This window comes from Helicoverpa zea, chromosome 31 (genome assembly GCF_022581195.2).
Source record: "Helicoverpa zea isolate HzStark_Cry1AcR chromosome 31, ilHelZeax1.1, whole genome shotgun sequence".
NCBI lineage: Eukaryota > Metazoa > Arthropoda > Insecta > Lepidoptera > Noctuidae > Helicoverpa > Helicoverpa zea.
The window spans coordinates 16687487-16704796 of record NC_061482.1 but is presented as its reverse complement, the minus strand read 5'-3'; the positions used below and the strand labels follow the sequence as shown (position 1 = coordinate 16704796).

The 17310-nt window shown below is 39.3% G+C and overlaps 1 protein-coding gene across 1 annotated transcript; it reads right to left on the bottom strand.

Annotated features, from left to right (window-relative positions):
* Window positions 1-856: 856 nt before the first annotated feature.
* Window positions 857-5885, bottom strand: LOC124645114. Its single transcript, XM_047184861.1, has 2 exons — window positions 2085-5885; window positions 857-955 (listed from the first exon to the last, which is right to left on the bottom strand). Exons 1-2 carry the CDS (start codon window positions 5811-5813, stop codon window positions 929-931), a joined length of 3756 nt encoding a protein of 1251 aa, XP_047040817.1. The 5' UTR covers window positions 5814-5885; the 3' UTR covers window positions 857-928.
* Between the last annotated feature and the right edge of the window lie 11425 nt (window positions 5886-17310).

Here is a 17310-nt window from a genome sequence, read left to right as displayed (position 1 = left end):
ATGCTATTTATATACGTAGCTATTTAGTAATTTCGTAAATTCTGTTATCGTTGTTTTTGATAATAAAAGAGAGAATTAAAAATTAAGTAGGTAACGTTTTATTAACCTTAATCAACTTTTACATAAAATCACAAAAAAGGAACAAAGAAGAGATCACTTAGGTGTTCAAAGTATTGCTTCATTAATAACAAGTCTTTAGTTGCTTATGGCACTTTTATAAACTAATTATGACTAATATATTATTTTAAAAAATAACAAATATCTAATTAGAGTCTTCGTTGTTAATGCAATCACTGCAGAAAGATATGATATGTTCAGTGTTATATCTTTAGAGGATATACTGGTGCCAATCAAAGTCCCGAATGTTTCAAATATACATTTAATTAAAACACGAGATGTTACACGTACAATGTGTCAAGGGCAAGTGCCCGATGACATTTCATTTTGTATGAGAATAAACAAACGCCTACGCAGAACATTGATATTACGACCGAGCGCAATTAGTTGCTATTAACTTTCTTGAAGGCGTTCTGCGCCTGAACATACTCCCGGCCATTGAAAGCTTGCTTTCAATAACCCTTTAGTTCCTCCGCGGTGGGTAGCCTGCAGAGCCGTACGAGCGAGCGCCGCACGTTGCCCCTGTTGGTGAGAACGTCTGCTACTCGGGAAATTCCATCAGGGCCGGATATGAGTCGGGTAACTCGGCCGAGTCTCCAGGCAAGTGGAGGTGCGTTGTCGTCAGCCAAGAGTACCATGTCTCCGATCTCGAGCTTTGATGAGCTCGCCTTCCATTTAGTCCTCTGCTGCAATTCAGACAGATATTCCCGCTGCCATCTCTTCCAAAAATGACGGTGCGTCCTTTCCAGCCGTTCATAGCGTCGTAGCTGGCTTTCCTTGACATCCTCCAGTGTTGGTGTTGGCAGAGCAGTCAACGGTCTTCCAATAATGAAGTGCCCTGGCGAGAGAGGGAGGAGGTCATTAGGATTGGAAGAGAGAGGACACAAGGGGCGGCTGTTGAGAATAGCCTCCACTTGTGCAAACAAAGTTGAAATCTCTTCAAATGTGAAGTGACTGTCGCCTATAACGCGTCTTATAAAATACTTCGCCGATTTGACACCGGCTTCCCATATGCCACCGAAATGAGGAGTGTAAGCCGGGATGAATTTAAATTTAATTGACTGCTGACTTGCAAAATGATACAAAGGCTCCTGGATTTCCGCTAAGAATGATCCTATTTCTTTCGCGGCGACCACAAAGTTGGCTCCGTTATCGCTGAATATTTCAGCTGGTTTGCCCCGACGACCAATAAACCGTCGAAGTGTCATTATGAATGCATCCTTTGACAAATCGCTGACAGCTTCCAGGTGAATACATTTGTACCGTAAACATACAAAAAGACACAGATAACATTTAATTACGCGACTACCGCGTCCCTTACGATTTACAATATAAAAAGGTCCAGCAAAGTCTAGGCCAACGGATAAAAAAGGATAATCAGGCGTGATGCGTTGAGATGGCAGATTACCCATCTTGGGTTGCAACGTTATGCCGCGTAGCCGCCTGCATCGTGCGCAGTTGTTAACGGTGCGCCTTGCAAGGTTCCTACCATTAATAGGCCACACTGTTTCACGCACAACAGCCAACAATAACTGTGGTCCCGCATGCATGTGATTTAGGTGTTCCCTTTTAAAGTATAACTTAGTTAATCTATGAGATGCGTGAAGTAAAATGGGGTGCTTCTTTTCAAACGACTGCGCCGACGCATCGAGTCGACCACCAACCCGAATAAGTTTGCATTCATCTAAAAAAGGTGACAACGATAGTAACTTACTATTATTATTTAAAGGCTTGTCTTTCAATAACAAGTCGTACTCATTAGTAAATAACTGAACCTGAGCGATAACGCATAATGAATAGAATGACTCACGCAACTCTTTAACGGACAACACACCTAAGCGTTTCTTATCTTTATTTTTAAGATTAAATAAAAATCTACGTATATAAGCGAATACTCGCTGTAACTTTGTGAAACTTGAATATTTATCAAAATCAATTATTGATTCACTAATTATTGCCGAGTGTACCTTCAATTCCGGTAGAATGTCTGGCTCATTGGCGTTTAACTTAGGCCATTCGGACTCATTTAGGAGTAGAAAGCTAGGCCCCGTCCACCACAGTGCCATTGATGTAAATGGTTTTGCGTCCACACCCCTTGAAATTAAGTCAGCCGGGTTAGACTGCGTTGGAACATATCGCCACGCTGAAGACGACGTTAACTCCCTTATTTCTGTGACGCGGTTAGCTACATACACCTTTAGCTTACTGGCGTCGCAGCGCATCCAGCACAATACCACAGATGAGTCACACCAGTGCACCAGTTTAGCGGGTTTACGCCGAAGTGAATCGAGTACTGCTCGTGTTAGTTTAGCGGCGAGTAAGGCTGCACAGAGTTCGAGGCGCGGTATTGTAGTGGGTTTTAATGGCGCCACTTTCGACTTTGCACACAGCAATCTGACGGTGACGTCACCGTTCATATTTATGCACCGCATATAAATGCATGCTCCGTACGCGAGTTTTGAAGCGTCGCTAAACGAATGTAGTTCAATACATTGTGGAGATTCACCCAAAACTAACCTAGGCACTTGTAAATTGGACAAATATTTTATGCTTTCGGAAAACTTATTCCAGTCGTTTTTTATCGCATCCGGGACCGGCTGATCCCAATCTAACTTTAGCTGCCAAAGTTTTTGCAGCATTATTTTAGGGTTTACTACGACCGGACTTAATATGCCTAATGGGTCAAATATTTTAAAAGCGTTTGACATGATTAGGCGTTTTGTTATAATTTGACTATCATCACTTGAAAAACCCTTTATAGGAAAATGTAACACATCACTAGAAGGTGTCCAGCCCAACCCTAGGGTGCTTATGGATTCGCTAAAAAGTAACTTATCTTGTTCATTTACAATAACATTATTAAAGATAGAGGAATTATTTGTTTTAAATTTTCTTAAATGAAAACAAGCTGATTGTAAAGCTTGAGTTACAGACCTATGAATGTACACTAACTCCTGGGCGTCATCGGATCCAGTTATGAGGTCATCTACGTAGAAGTCCCGTTGGATGATGTCCTTTATACGCACATCGTCCTGCTGCTGACCAATCTGCCATAAACAGCGAGTACTCAAATAACTTGCACTGGCCGTTCCATAGGTTACGGTATTGAGCTCCAGAGTCTTGATGGGTTCAGATTCTGTTTCTCTCCATAAAATACGCTGCAGGTGTCTGTCATCCTCATGCAGCAGTACCTGGCGAAACATTTTTTCTACATCGCCCGTGAGTAGGTATTTATACTGTCTAGAACGTATCAGTATGGAAAATAGATTATCCTGCACGTTGGGACCTACCATCAATATGTCATTTAGTGAATAGCCGGAAGATGACGGTGCTGAACCATCGAATACCACCCGAAGCTTGGTGGTTTCGCTTTCTTGTTTCAGAACCGCGTGATGACAAAGATAATAACTCGAAGTTAATGCACAATTAACATCTACCACTGATAAATGACCCAAATCCGCATATTCTTTTAAAAAATTAGCGTATTCTGATTTTAACGTGGGATTTCGTCCTAACCTCTTTTCCAAATTTAAAAAGCGTTTTTTAGCTAACTTGTATGTATCGCCCAAGCAGTCTGCGCTATCTTTAAGTGGCAACTTCACACAAAATCTGCCTGTATTAGTTCTCGTTGTGTGAGCGAGAAAATGTCTTTCACATTCGTTTTCATTTATTATTGGTTTGGCAGGTATTTCTTCCAGCTCCCAGAATTTTGTTAAAAGCTTGTCAACACTATCATTATCCTTATAAATTACACCATGATTACAGTGTACCCTTTTGTCAGGTGTCACTGCTTGAATGGGACCGGACACTATCCAACCTAATTGCGAACTTCTCAGCTTTGGATTATTGATTCCTAATGAGATTTGTTCGTTTCCTAAAATATCCCAAAATAAATCAGCACCTATCAATATATCTATACAGGCTGGCTTATAAAACATGGGGTCAGCTAACGAAATATTATCAGGTAGCTGCAATAAGCTGATGTCGATGGGAAACTTTGGTAATCGCCCTGTCAGCTCCTTTAGAACCAAACATGAACAAGAAATATTAAATGAACTATTGATTGACTGTAGTTTAATATTACAGCTTTCATTAACCTTGTTGTTTGGCGTGTTTCCTATGCCAATGACCTTTAGAGTGTCAATGGGAAAAGATTTTAATGCTAATCTGACCTTAAGGGATTCAGTAATAAATGATGATTGACTACCGCAGTCTAAAAGCGCACGAACCTTGATCTTTTGCCCATCAAGTGGATTCAATGCCTCGACTACGGCAGTTGATAATATAATTTGATTAGTATTTTTGTTACAATAAGCGGATACAACCTCCCCCTGCTCCTCGACGGAGACGAGCTGACCTACTAACGCTGGCGGCCGATGCAGCAAGCTGTTATGTTTCTCAGTGCAACCCGGTTCCTGGCAACTTCTTAAGCGACAGTCATTGACAGAGTGACCCTGTCTTAAACAATTCGTACATAGTTTGTACTTTAAGACATCGTTCATTCTTTCGTCAATACTTTTAGCCTTGAATGTTGGGCAGTCATAAATTCTATGACGCTGATCACAAATTATGCATGAAAATCCAGGCTGTGCCTTGTTTTTATTATGGCTAGTGGTTGCAAACGATTTAACTACGCTATTCGAATTATGTCTTTGATTATATTTTTGAAAATGATGAATTTGATTATTATTATTTTTAGTTGACCGCTGCGGATTGCTAGGCACTCTAGGAACACCAACGTTATCACTATGATTGTTATTACGACTTGTAGACTCAAGCACATTAGCACGGTCCGTAATAAATTTAAAAAACTGCTCTAAAGTCGGGGAGTCGTTCACCATAGTGCTACGATACTCCTCCCACTTGAGCAATGTTTGATTATCCAGCTTACCCGAGACCATGTATATAACTAAAACATCCCAATTATCAGTTGATTGTCCAAGACTGGCAAGAGCACGCAAATTTTTTGTAATATGATCAACCAAATATCTTAACGATTTTTCTGATTCACGTGGAAGCTGTTTTAAATGTACTAGTGAACTCAAATGGTGATTAATTAATATTCTATTGTTATTGTAGCGGCTACAGAGTAGTTTCCAAGCTTCACCATAATTTTTTGCCGAAACTTCAAAATTAGAAACGATTCTGGCTGCGTCACCTTGCAAATATGAGTTTAGATAGTGAAATTTATTTATTTCAGGGATGCGCTCATTATTATGAATTAAACTTTCGAATGTATCTCTAAACTCTAACCAGCGGAAATATTCACCGTTAAATTTTGTGATTTGAATTTGAGGAAGCTTAAATTCTACATTGCGATGATGTTCGTCGTTACAACATGAAGCATTGTGAACGGAGCTACGCCTATTATCGCTTTCTTTTTTGCTCGAAAGTATGTCTAACAAGTTTTTAGCAGTGGCTATATTAATAACTATATCCTGCTCCATGCGATCACGTTCATCAATTTCCGCCGCAATATTCTCAGGATTTAAAACATCTATCTCACTCTGCAAGTCATCAACCCTAACAGACAAAGCCTCAAACTTGGCTAGCTTCAATCTTAATTCCGTTAATTGAATATCATTTAGTTCAGTTTCTTTGGAAATATTACTTAAATAATTTTTAAACTTTGTAATCTGTCCTTTGGCGGACGCTCGTTTAGTAACTAATTCTTTATAACGCTTGTTTTCAGACATTGTGAATCACCACTATGAAATTAACTTTAAACTTGGAAGTATTAAAACAATATAAATGAAAGAAAATGAATGGGCTCACGCTCCTCGTCTCGGTGTCACCTGCCGTACGGGAAGCCGGTCTGCGTCGCGCGCACAATCAGCTGATTGCTGCTCGCGCTGGTATGAACTCGCTCGACTAAGCCCCGAATGATCGGAGAATACTTGTCGCAAGCACGGCGTTATTTAACCTGAAATAGTCGGCAATACGCACTAAGACTGGGCTACAATACTATTGAATAGCTCCCACTAGGTGAAAAGAATAAAAACAAAACGTATAATAATACGTTTTGTTTATATACAATAAATGAATAGATCTATCTTAGATAGATATTATCCGTAATATTGACCTTATTTGAATTGCTAATGAGCTAATAACTAATGTACAGTCTTTGTTCCAAGAAAAAAATAATTATTTTTTGTTGAGGGTGGATGAAAATAACTCAATTAGGTATACTATTTGAAACAATTACGGGAAAGTTCGGCAATATTATGCACGAAATAACTTTAATTTACACAAATGAAGCACTATTCTCAATGTTTAAATAGGTCTTTATGGAAATTTGGATAGTTGGATGGAATTTACGTTAAGGATAGGCACTTAACTTTTGGTTAACACGCTGACGCTCGCCTCGATGTGATGCTTTGGCTGCACCACTGCTCGAACCCTGGGCTCCTATGCTGTCCAGGAGGCAGTTCTTCTTACACGGGAACCCGTGGCTTTTGCTTGTCCACGTAGTTCTTTCGAAATTGTGAAGTCGTTGCCGCCGCGCGCCGTCGACTGTATAACGCCTTTGGAAACCTTTGTCGATTTTCCGTTCGCGATTATTATTTTAGTTCCCCTCATGGGCCACCATGTTATATCTTTAGAGGATATACTGGTGCCAATCAAAGTCCCGAATGTTTCAAATATACATTTAATTAAAACACGAGATGTTACACGTACAATGTGTCAAGGGCAAGTGCCCGATGACATTTCATTTTGTATGAGAATAAACAAACGCCTACGCAGAACATTGATATTACGACCGAGCGCAATTAGTTGCTATTAACTTTCTTGAAGGCGTTCTGCGCCTGAACATTCAGGACATATACATTTATGCTAAGCTTGACAAGTATGTTTTGTTTTACGGTCTTTTTAGCAGAACAAACTTTTACGCGCATTGGATATCTTTGCAGGTGGTTCTTCTACAACTATCTCTACTATTCATCAACAGATTCCCATACGATTTGATTCTTATACGTATTTCGAATTTCCCAATCGGACTCCTCTAATACCACTATGATGCGTTGATTTGGGTTTTAAGTCTATAGTTTACAAGAAGAACCTTTTGGCGAAATTAAACAATATGCAAATCCAAAGCAAAAAGCAACAAAATACGTATAAAATCTTAACCTTATGCCTATTTAAGTTGATACGTCTTAAAGTATATCTGTATCCATACTTTATAAGTAGGTATATTTCCGCCTCTCTGTGAAGGTATAATTTTAAAATCATCGCGCTTGCTAGTGGGAAGCAAATGTGGCATTTCTAAAAGAGAAAATATTTATTTTAAATAAATAACTGTAGGTAAAAATTTTTTATTATTGCAGTACTTAAGCTTTCAATTGAAATTGGAGACATGACATAATATGTTGACATTAATAAATGTACATGTATTTTCGATAAATGTTATGAAAAAGTTTAAAGTTTTTTTTGCCTCTTGACGATTTTGAGATGTGAAAAATTTCACAACTACCAGATTTATTGAAATTAAATTTCTAATGGGGCGATTTACCTACGTCACTTATTTCTCATAGTAATCTGGCTCGCACATTCGTATCTGTTTTCCCGACTGTTTTTAGTCCGTGTAATCTGGACAATCATTACGTGCAAATCATTACGTGCATGGAAGAGCGATCAAAATTTTCAACGCTTTTTCCGTGTCGGGAAAGAAGATTTTTGCTTCTTTTGGATATCAACTTCTGTTTTATCTGTTGAGTTTGGTTTATTATGCCAGAATATGAATAGGTGTAGTGCGGGGAGCGCGGGCGCCGCGCGGTTACTTGTTGCTTCCCTACTCCCCCTCTCCAAACGAAAGAGTATGAGCGTATAGAGCGTACGGAATATTATTAGTGGAATTGGTGAATTCATTCGAGTTTCTACGTACGGGAATGATTGTTCAAGGCTTGAACTTCAAGCAAATCAACCCAAAGACTTTGGTTGCATTATATATATTCATCACTACATACAATCCAGAAAGGGTTTAGGAGCTTTTCGAACTTATGCAAACTATACGTCTGTCGTTGGAATAGAAAAAAAATTTTTTTTTCATTATAAATGAAATACCGCAATAGCAATTATTATATAATTGCTTTTGGATTTTGATTATTTACGAAAATGCTTTTTGGGGTTAGTAAATTCCGTTCCAAAATCTGGTCCCTAGATATACTGTTGAATCCCAAATGTTAATCGACGAAAGTTGTTAAAGACTTGCTACTGACAGTTTCCTTTCCAATGTTCTAAAGACTTGACAGCAGCTTAGCAGAAGACGAAAGCGAGACATATTATATAAAGTAGCTAATCGTTCATTAGATTCGCCTGATCTTAATTTTGAGAAATAAATACCGATTATAGAGACGATTATGTTCTCCACCCAGAGATTAATATATGCGAATTGATCATTATTTAGACCAACCGAAAAATGTAGCTCCGCGCATCAGTAACCCCATTTAATACATCAAAAGGTAGCGGTCGAGTCGTGATTGCACTTTTTAATATGTATAGTGCATATATATCTGTAAATTGCTCTGCGTCAATTTGTTGGGCCATGTTACAGTGATTGATTCAAGTGACTTTTCCATTATTATTTTTTTTTCTACAGATTGCATTCACATAACATATACACTTTCACACTTTGTGGGATACGGTGACGAGTTGGTTTATGACAGTAATTGGAATCGCAATGATCGCCCCTGTTAGGAGCTCTCCTATATTGTGGAACGTTAATACTGCCTTGTATTTGGTCTGGTAAAAGTCGTGGTGGCCTAGTGGGTAAAGGACCAATCTCTCAAGTATGAGGGCGCGGGTTCGATCCCAGGTCAGGCAAGTACCAATGCAACTTTTCTAAGTCTGTATGTACTTTCTAAGTATATCTTAGACACCATTGGCTGTGTTTCGGATGGCACGTTAAACTGTAGGTCCCGGCTGTCATTGAACATCCTTGGCAGTCGTTACGGGTAGTCAGAAGCCAGTAAGTCTGACACCGGTCTAACCAAGGGGTATCGGGTTGCCCGGGTAACTGGGTTGAGGAGGTCAGATAGGCAGTCGCTTCTTGTAAAGCACTGGTACTCAGCTGAATCCGGTTAGACTGGAAGCCGACCCCAACATGATTGGGAAAAAGGCTCGGAGGATGATGCTGGTATTTGGTCTGATATTGGTGCAGGCACTCCTTGTTGCCTGATATGATTTAATGCTCTTTGCCACAAACAGCCCTCTCGTTATTGAATTTGTTGGAAATCGGAATATGTACGTATGACATGACGCATGATTCTGAACCACCAGCTGTTTTTAGCGCACTGAATAAAATGCAATCCTGTATATCGTAACAACACATCGTCGCTATTCGTGTAACACGGAAGAAGCAGATTGAAAGAAAAAATAATGACTATAATGTGAATATACATACATACTTGATATAACATGTTACGAGTATAAGCTTATATAAAGTAAGGGGTTTATTTTATTGATTTGTCATTTATTTATTTTCAAACATATAATTTTCATTTTTAAATATTAAATATAAAAATAAAAAACATTTAAAAATATAAAAAATAGGTTGCCACCGATATCGGGCACAGGGTCCAAGGTACCGGTGGTTAGGGTCCCAAAGACAGAAACCTCCTCACAATACGTGCCGTATCAAGGAGTACTGCCTTCTGAATCAGTCCCTTGATCCAGCCGCCCAACGAGAGCCTCCTGAGGTGTTCGTCGAGGCTCTTGGCTATTAAACCATTGGCCGTAACGACAATCGGCACAACAACAGCCGTGTCGACACTCCACATGGCGACAACCTCGTGCGCTAAGTTTATTATAACTTTATTTGTTTTTATTTTATTTATTTATTATTATTATTTCAGCAATGTAACATAATCATTTTCCCGCAAAACCGGTTTACCGGTTTGACTATAGGTGATGAGCCGCATTGCCTTACATACTCTTATATATATATATATATATATATATATAAATATTTATATATTTTTTTAACTCAATTTTAAACAGTCTTATCATTTTCTTGTCTGATGTCTGCCGGTAATAGTCCAGTCAAATTGGACCAAAAAATTAGTGTGATGTTACATTAATTCACAACAAGCTGAAAATTGGTGAGATCGTTTAAAAATAATATTGTAAATCAAATTTCAAAGATCCCCATCTTTCCCCTGTATGCAAAAAAAAGTTATTCAAGGTGCCTGGCTCCTCCTTGGCGGCTCGAACAGTTCTTGCGTATGCATGACCATTGAGCATTTTTTCTAATGATTTTACCGCATAGATCTCTGCGAGCACTTCTTTCACGCCGCTTCCTTGCATAATATAACCAATTGCTCCCAGGTTATTTCTTTCTAACCCTAGACACCAAAAAAATTCCATCTTCCTTGAACCGCTTCAAAGTCGTTAGAACCCAGAAGAAAGTTGGAACCCAATCATTGTCCACCTTTTTTTCCCACCGTGTTGTCCCCGCCTTCAGTATTTTTCTGGAGTCGATATCCTCTAACACCTGGGGCCCGATTCTGCTAAATCAATAACGTCAAAATTGAATCGCAATAGCAGTTTTAACCTTAGCCGGCATTCTACTACTGTTGTCCTCCTAGCCGATTATCGGCTACGGTGACTGTTCTCACGTTAGGAGATTAGCCAAATGCGTAGGACATATGTATTATAGTGCACAAGCATTTGCGCAGACACAGGTGGACTCACTATTCCTTCACACTCATAGCCCGATGGGGCGGCAATCCAACACGACCCAAGAGAGATCAGAGACATTTACGTACTCTCCTCCGATGCACGGGTGGTATCAATCACCAACTTCCAGGCTTCGGGCTGCTTTGTGAAAGTTTCGAAAACCCACAAAGCGATTACTTCCCGACCCGGGGATCGAACCCGAAACCTCGCGCTCAGCAGCCGAGCTTGCGATAGCTAGACCAACGAGGCAGTTATTCTGCTACTAATATAAGACCAATCGTATTCCAATGATTATATCGGTTTGAGATTGGTTCGCCATTTGGTCTATGCGGTAGTTTGCTCTACAATCATATTGCAATCGTTAATCATTTACAGACAATATGATTCATTATTGAACCATAAAAAGTATTAATTCATTTATTTCACATACGCTTCAATCGTAATTGAGTCGTGATTGGATCTCAGTCGGATGTGAATCGTATGTCGCTTAAGTAAAATTAGCAGAATCGAGCCCCAGCTCCTTGATTTTCTTTAAGGCATATTAAAGCTGGATAGGGTCATAAGAAAAGCTGTGCGAAGCCTTCCCTGTTCTTAGGTAATTCAAGAACTCTTGGGTAAATCTAAATCTTCCGCATTCCTGAAAAGGACGGCCTATAAGTGTACAGGTTGAACATATTTCCCAGACTTTTTTCATCAACAGCTTGTATATGCATAAGATTATGGTTTAGGATAAAATATTTTTATTATTGATGTGTTTCTGGTGAAAACGAAGAAACGACATTCAAATGTGTAATATCTAATGACAAATTGTTACATCCACGAAACCATCGTACAAGCACGTCAAAACAAAAAAAGTGAGGAATTAAAGAAAACCTATTTTCTTTACATATGTTTACCTTCAAGACCTAAATAGAGATAATGCAATATGTGAATACAGAGTTTCCATCATCAGATCATGGACCTGATGACAATGGAGCCATTTGGAATACCATTTTTCAATCAAAAAAATAATTGTTTAAATCAGTCGGTAAACGACGGAGATATGCTCCAACAAACATAAAAAAAATACAAACATCCGAATTAAGAACCTCCCTTTTTGACGATCTAAATGGAGCCTCGATTGGCGAATACTCTAAAAGTAGTGATTTTCATGTGAAGATATCCCGTTAGTTATACTACTGAAGTTACCTGCACGATGCAGTTACATTTATATAAAAGCTGTCGGTGTTGTGAATCTGTTTCCTAGAAATGAAAATATAATTTTAGTTTGCCCTCGAATAACTGGGTAGATGTTCTCTGATTGGCTGCTGGGAAAAGCGTGACTGACCAATGTTAAATATTTAGTTTATTTCAGTTTATTTTCGCACTGCATCGGCGCGTTGCTCGGAAAGTTATTTGAAGTTCGAGAGGTCCTGAATGAAATGAAGACGTGATTGCAATTGCTTCTGTGGCAAAGTATATTTATTTTATATCTCGTTTCTTCAATTTGTGTTTGTATATCATTTTGATTATTTCTTTTTTAAATAACATGAGTATCAGGGTCCGTGGATGTGTGACCATCTTATAATAACGAATTCGTTCGTGTTTTGAATATCTTTGGCAGTCGTTGCGGGTAGTCAGAACCCAGAAAGTCTGACAACCAGTCTTACCAAGGGGCATTGAGTTGCCCGGGTAACTGGGTTGAGAAGGCCAGATGGGCAGATGGGCCGTCGCTCCTTGAATTACACTAGTACTCAGCTGCATCCGGTTAGACTGGGAGCCGACCCCACCTAAATAGTTGGGTAAACACTGGTACTCAGCTGCATCCGGCTAGACTGGAAGCCGACCCCAACCAAATAGTAGGGGAAAGGGTCGGGAGATGATGTTCCGTTAGTTACTGAGACAAGTTACCAAATGTTACGTTTCTGGATAACTTGGACTCGAAGCCGCACACTCGTACTCAAGACATTTGAGCGCGAGCTTTAACCACTGCGCCATTACTATCTTTAACACTTTTAAAAGACGTACTCACAAAGTATGTATGTAGTGTAATGTATTTCACATACATATTATGAAACTGCTTATAATATGTTGATAATTGTGAAATATTAGAAAATTAATTGTCTCGCGTATATCTGCGCTCCGACATACACGGGGTTAATAAAACAAATGCCTCTGACTCTTCATTATATCCTTTTCATAAACTTTATTATCCAATGAGACCGCATTTAAACTTGTTAGCTGTAATTCAACATTAAATAATTAGCGGTAAATATTGGTGCGTCTACAATAAATTGTGGTCGAAAGTAGTGTAACGTGGCGTAACACAAATATTAAACGCTCATTTGGTAGTGCAGCACCGCGTAAATTTGCGGTCACATCGGTTTGCGGTTCTCAACACTCTTCAAATTATTGAAGGGTTTGCTCTGTAACACTTCGGCTGTATATTTCACTAGCTTCTGCCAGCGGTGTCATCCTCCTATCGTGGAACTGAACCCGGATAAAAAGTATATCTTCCTGGATAAATAGGCTACCTAACACTGAAATATTTTTTCAAATCGGACCAATAGTTTCAGCGCTTTCAAGCAAACAAACGAGCAAACTTCAGCTTTATAATATTAGTAGGGATAATAAGTAGTATAGATTGCAACGTTTAACACTTTACACAAAAACATTAAACACTTTTATTAGGCCGAGTATTATGTAATTGAATCTAAGGTAACCTGTAATTTTCAGCTTAGTTTGATTCTAATAGTAACAAATAAATCGTCAGGTAGATTACTAAAATCCGCTGTTGATAACCTAGAAGTAACTTGCACATGTATGTAAGACGTGGGGAGACCCTACATTGTTGAGAAAATTCACGTATTTTACATAAAATCTGTAAGAAGAAATCTTCACAAACAATCGTATTACATCTTTCATTGTACATTCTTATGACAACACAACTAATTTCTTTTCCTTTTTCGAAATGGTCAATAAAAACACATCGGGTGTGTCGTACCTAATCACATTAAGGGATTGTTCACACCAAACGTATTGTCCGCCGCTGACTGTGAGTATACTCACTGTCTGCCCCAGTGTGAACGTCGACTCAATCTGCAGTACCCGTACTCACCAAGCCGATAATAAGCTATAGCGTACGATGCGCTTCATGTGTGAACAAAAGAATAGGCTCGTGTAGGTTCACACTAGATGCGTACGCTGAGCGGCTGACTATTCTACACATAAAAGAGCTCAGTATTTGAACCCCCCAATCTTCATACATAACAGATGCTATGTCTTCCCAAGCGCATCTTCGTAAGTTTCTATCACTAAATTCTTCTGAATTCGCATTCCAAATACATTCTCTAGAATGTACTTCTGCAATAAACTTTTCGGTGTCGAACATCGCGAGGTGTCACGTCTGCGGTCTGTCCTCATTGAAGTTTGTTTCTCGAGTGTATTGCGGCCGAGGCGCGCGGCGGTGCGGGCGCGGCGGAGCGGCGCTATTCGGCAACTGCGTCCGCGTAGCCAATCCGCGTCCGCCGTGCATAGTCGCGTAGTAAAATAATCGGCTACTGAGAGTCAGCGACAACAGACGACGTAATAGCGTATAGTCGGTTCGGTGTGATCGACAATTTCAATACATATGGAAAAGCAATAAACTGCGTAACGCGCGCTCACAGTCAGCGGCCGACAATACGTTTGGTCTGAACGATGCCTAAACCCTATCACATATAGGTACTTTATGATATTCCATAGCGAATTGTAAAAAAAAAATAATCTAATCCATTCAGTGGTTTAGCCACTGGAGTCATTTTTCGTTTTCATAATTTACAACATCATGACATGTGTAAAGCAGAGATAAAGTTACGAGTATCGAATGCTTTGACTAGTAGACAGCTGTCAGGGTTCAAGGGAGATTTTCCGCTGTTTGTAATGACTCGACTCTTATATCGTGTTCTAATTCTCGCACATTTTTATTCTATTCGCTTTGTTTGGAAAAATTGTTTTATTATTTTGACGTATTTTATTTTTTTCTTTGTGTTAATCGACATATGTTAACCAGGATATTAACGTATTTTGTTTAATCTGATTAGGTACGACACACTCTGTATATTATATAAAAGAGATCCCTATTCCACATATATATTTGACGTTTTAGACTGCTTTTTAATCTCGTATAGTCAAAAGACTGAAATTGTCCAGCTTTCTTGCAAAAATAGCACGTCGAGCGAGCTTTGTTTACAAACAGGGATGCGCTTTCAGTGTCAACGCTCGTCTAAAAGTGACCACTGTCGCTGGTAACATTCTAATATAACCTCCTCTATTTCTGTTCTCGGAAACTATTCCGATGATATTCGATGCCTATTTCAGTAAGGTCACGACCGTCTAGTTGGGAACTTGTTGAATAGTCTGCACATTTTTGTTCCCAGACAGGTTTGCTTTTAATCGACAGTTCTGTATTTGATCATCTGAAAGTGGTGTGCTATTTTTGCTTTGCAAATCTTTTTGAATTGGACTTTGTGACTGAATAAGTTATTGGAAGTTTTATGTGACTTTTTTACTTATTATTGTTTTGAAATTGTAAAATGATACGTTGTACCTATTTATTTGTCGAACTGCACGGCATGACACAGACCCCGCCCGTCCGTCATGCGAGCCCCATTAGATTATTCTAGATGATCCTATGTATTCCTACTCCGCTGCTGTTGTGAGATGAAGGATGCTCTTTTGTTTGTTTTGGTTCTGCAGAACTAAACAGTCTATTAAAATGATTATACATAAGACATAAAAGGTACAGGGCAGGTAAGGACATTGAGGTCCTTCTCGGCGCGCTCTGTGCCGCTGCTGGAGGTACCGCAAGCGCGCACCAACCTGCATCAAGCAGCGAGCGTCGCTGACGCTCGCGCACTCTTAATGCCATAGCCAACCAGCTGAATTTGCTTGCGTGCTCGCTGAATGACTTCACTGTAGTCGCTTATAGGATGATAAGTTACGAATTAAGTTAAATAAAGTATGTGTTGATTTGTTATTTATGTGTTTTGTTTAGTTTAGATTGTTTTTGTTTATAATTGATAGAAGTAATTAGATTAATAGTTAAATAAGTGTTGAAATAATTAGAACCTATCTGCCGCATTAGGCTCGGCCTGTAATGCCTGGTAGATGTAAGGTTGTGTAAAAAAAAATACTATTTTGGGGTCGGCATCCAGTCTAACCGGATTCAGCTGAGTACAAGTGTTTTAAGGAGCGACTGCCTATCTGACCTCCTCAATCCAGTTACCCGGGCAACCCAATGCCCCTTGGTTAGACTGGTGTCAGAATTACTGGCTTCTGACTACCCGTAACGACTGTCAAGGATGTTCAACGACAGCCGGGACCTACAGTTTAACGTGCCATTCGAAACACAGTCATTGGTGTCTAAGATATACTTAGAAAGTACATACAAACTTAGAAAAGTTGCATTGGTACTTGCCTGACCTGGAATCGAACCCGCGCAATTAGGTGAACATTGCTCTACAGAAATACTCAAATGTTATAATTAATACGAATCGGTATTTTTCGTGACTTACAATAAACTGATTACTGTTTGTTTATTCCAAAAAGTCCACTTGAAAAGAACACCATTTTTCAACTGTCGTAAAAACTTCTGAACTTTTTAAACGTTTTAGCTTAAATATAAGGTATTATTTGAGAACAGAAATAGGATATTTCGACTCGTTACCTTATTATAGTTAACGCAAATTCTTCTTCGTCTCTACATTCACACTTAAAATATAAAAAATTTCGCACGCAAAACAAACTCCGTATTTACATTAGTTGTCGAACTACAGACCTATTTTAAGTTATTTAAAATCGTATCAAGTTAAGTGTTACTTGAAGTCAACATTAAATATTATATGGATACCGGATGGCATTCGGAAAAAGTTTGTTTACAACTTTGTAAAGTTTAGTATCAGTCGCGAAGTGTTATCACTAGTTGTGAACTGGCGGGACTGTGCGAGCGCGTGGGGGCGAGCTCGCGCGCCTGCGCGGGGCCGCCTCGCCGCCAGAGCGAGACAGCCGTATGTCCGCGGGTTGAGCGCCCGCTCCTGCCATTACTCAGCCCTCAGCCCTCTCAATAATACATTCTAATTCCACTTACACATCAATGCGACCAGTATTACTTGCAATCAAACTTCAAATATGTGTGCCGAACCTTTCTGATATCTCAATCGACTAAACATCGCTCAACTAGATTGTGCTACAAGAAATTATTTTGTAATATCATTCTACTTTAATTAGTTCAAAAGAAAACTATAATTATCGTAACTATTAACTGCTCAATAGTTTTGCATCATCATAAATTTAATGTAAAAATATTTATTAAGACAGCTAATGAACAGTGTTGTTTTAAGTAATTAAGTTACTTTAATCAAATAAGATAATAATCAATAAAAATGCACTTGGCTAGTTGCAGTTGCCCGATGCAGTTGTACTTCTGCGTGCGCTGTGTGTTGGCGGGGTAAGGCTGCGCGTACGTTGGTCGCCGGGGGCGGGAGGCGCGCGCACGCCCGC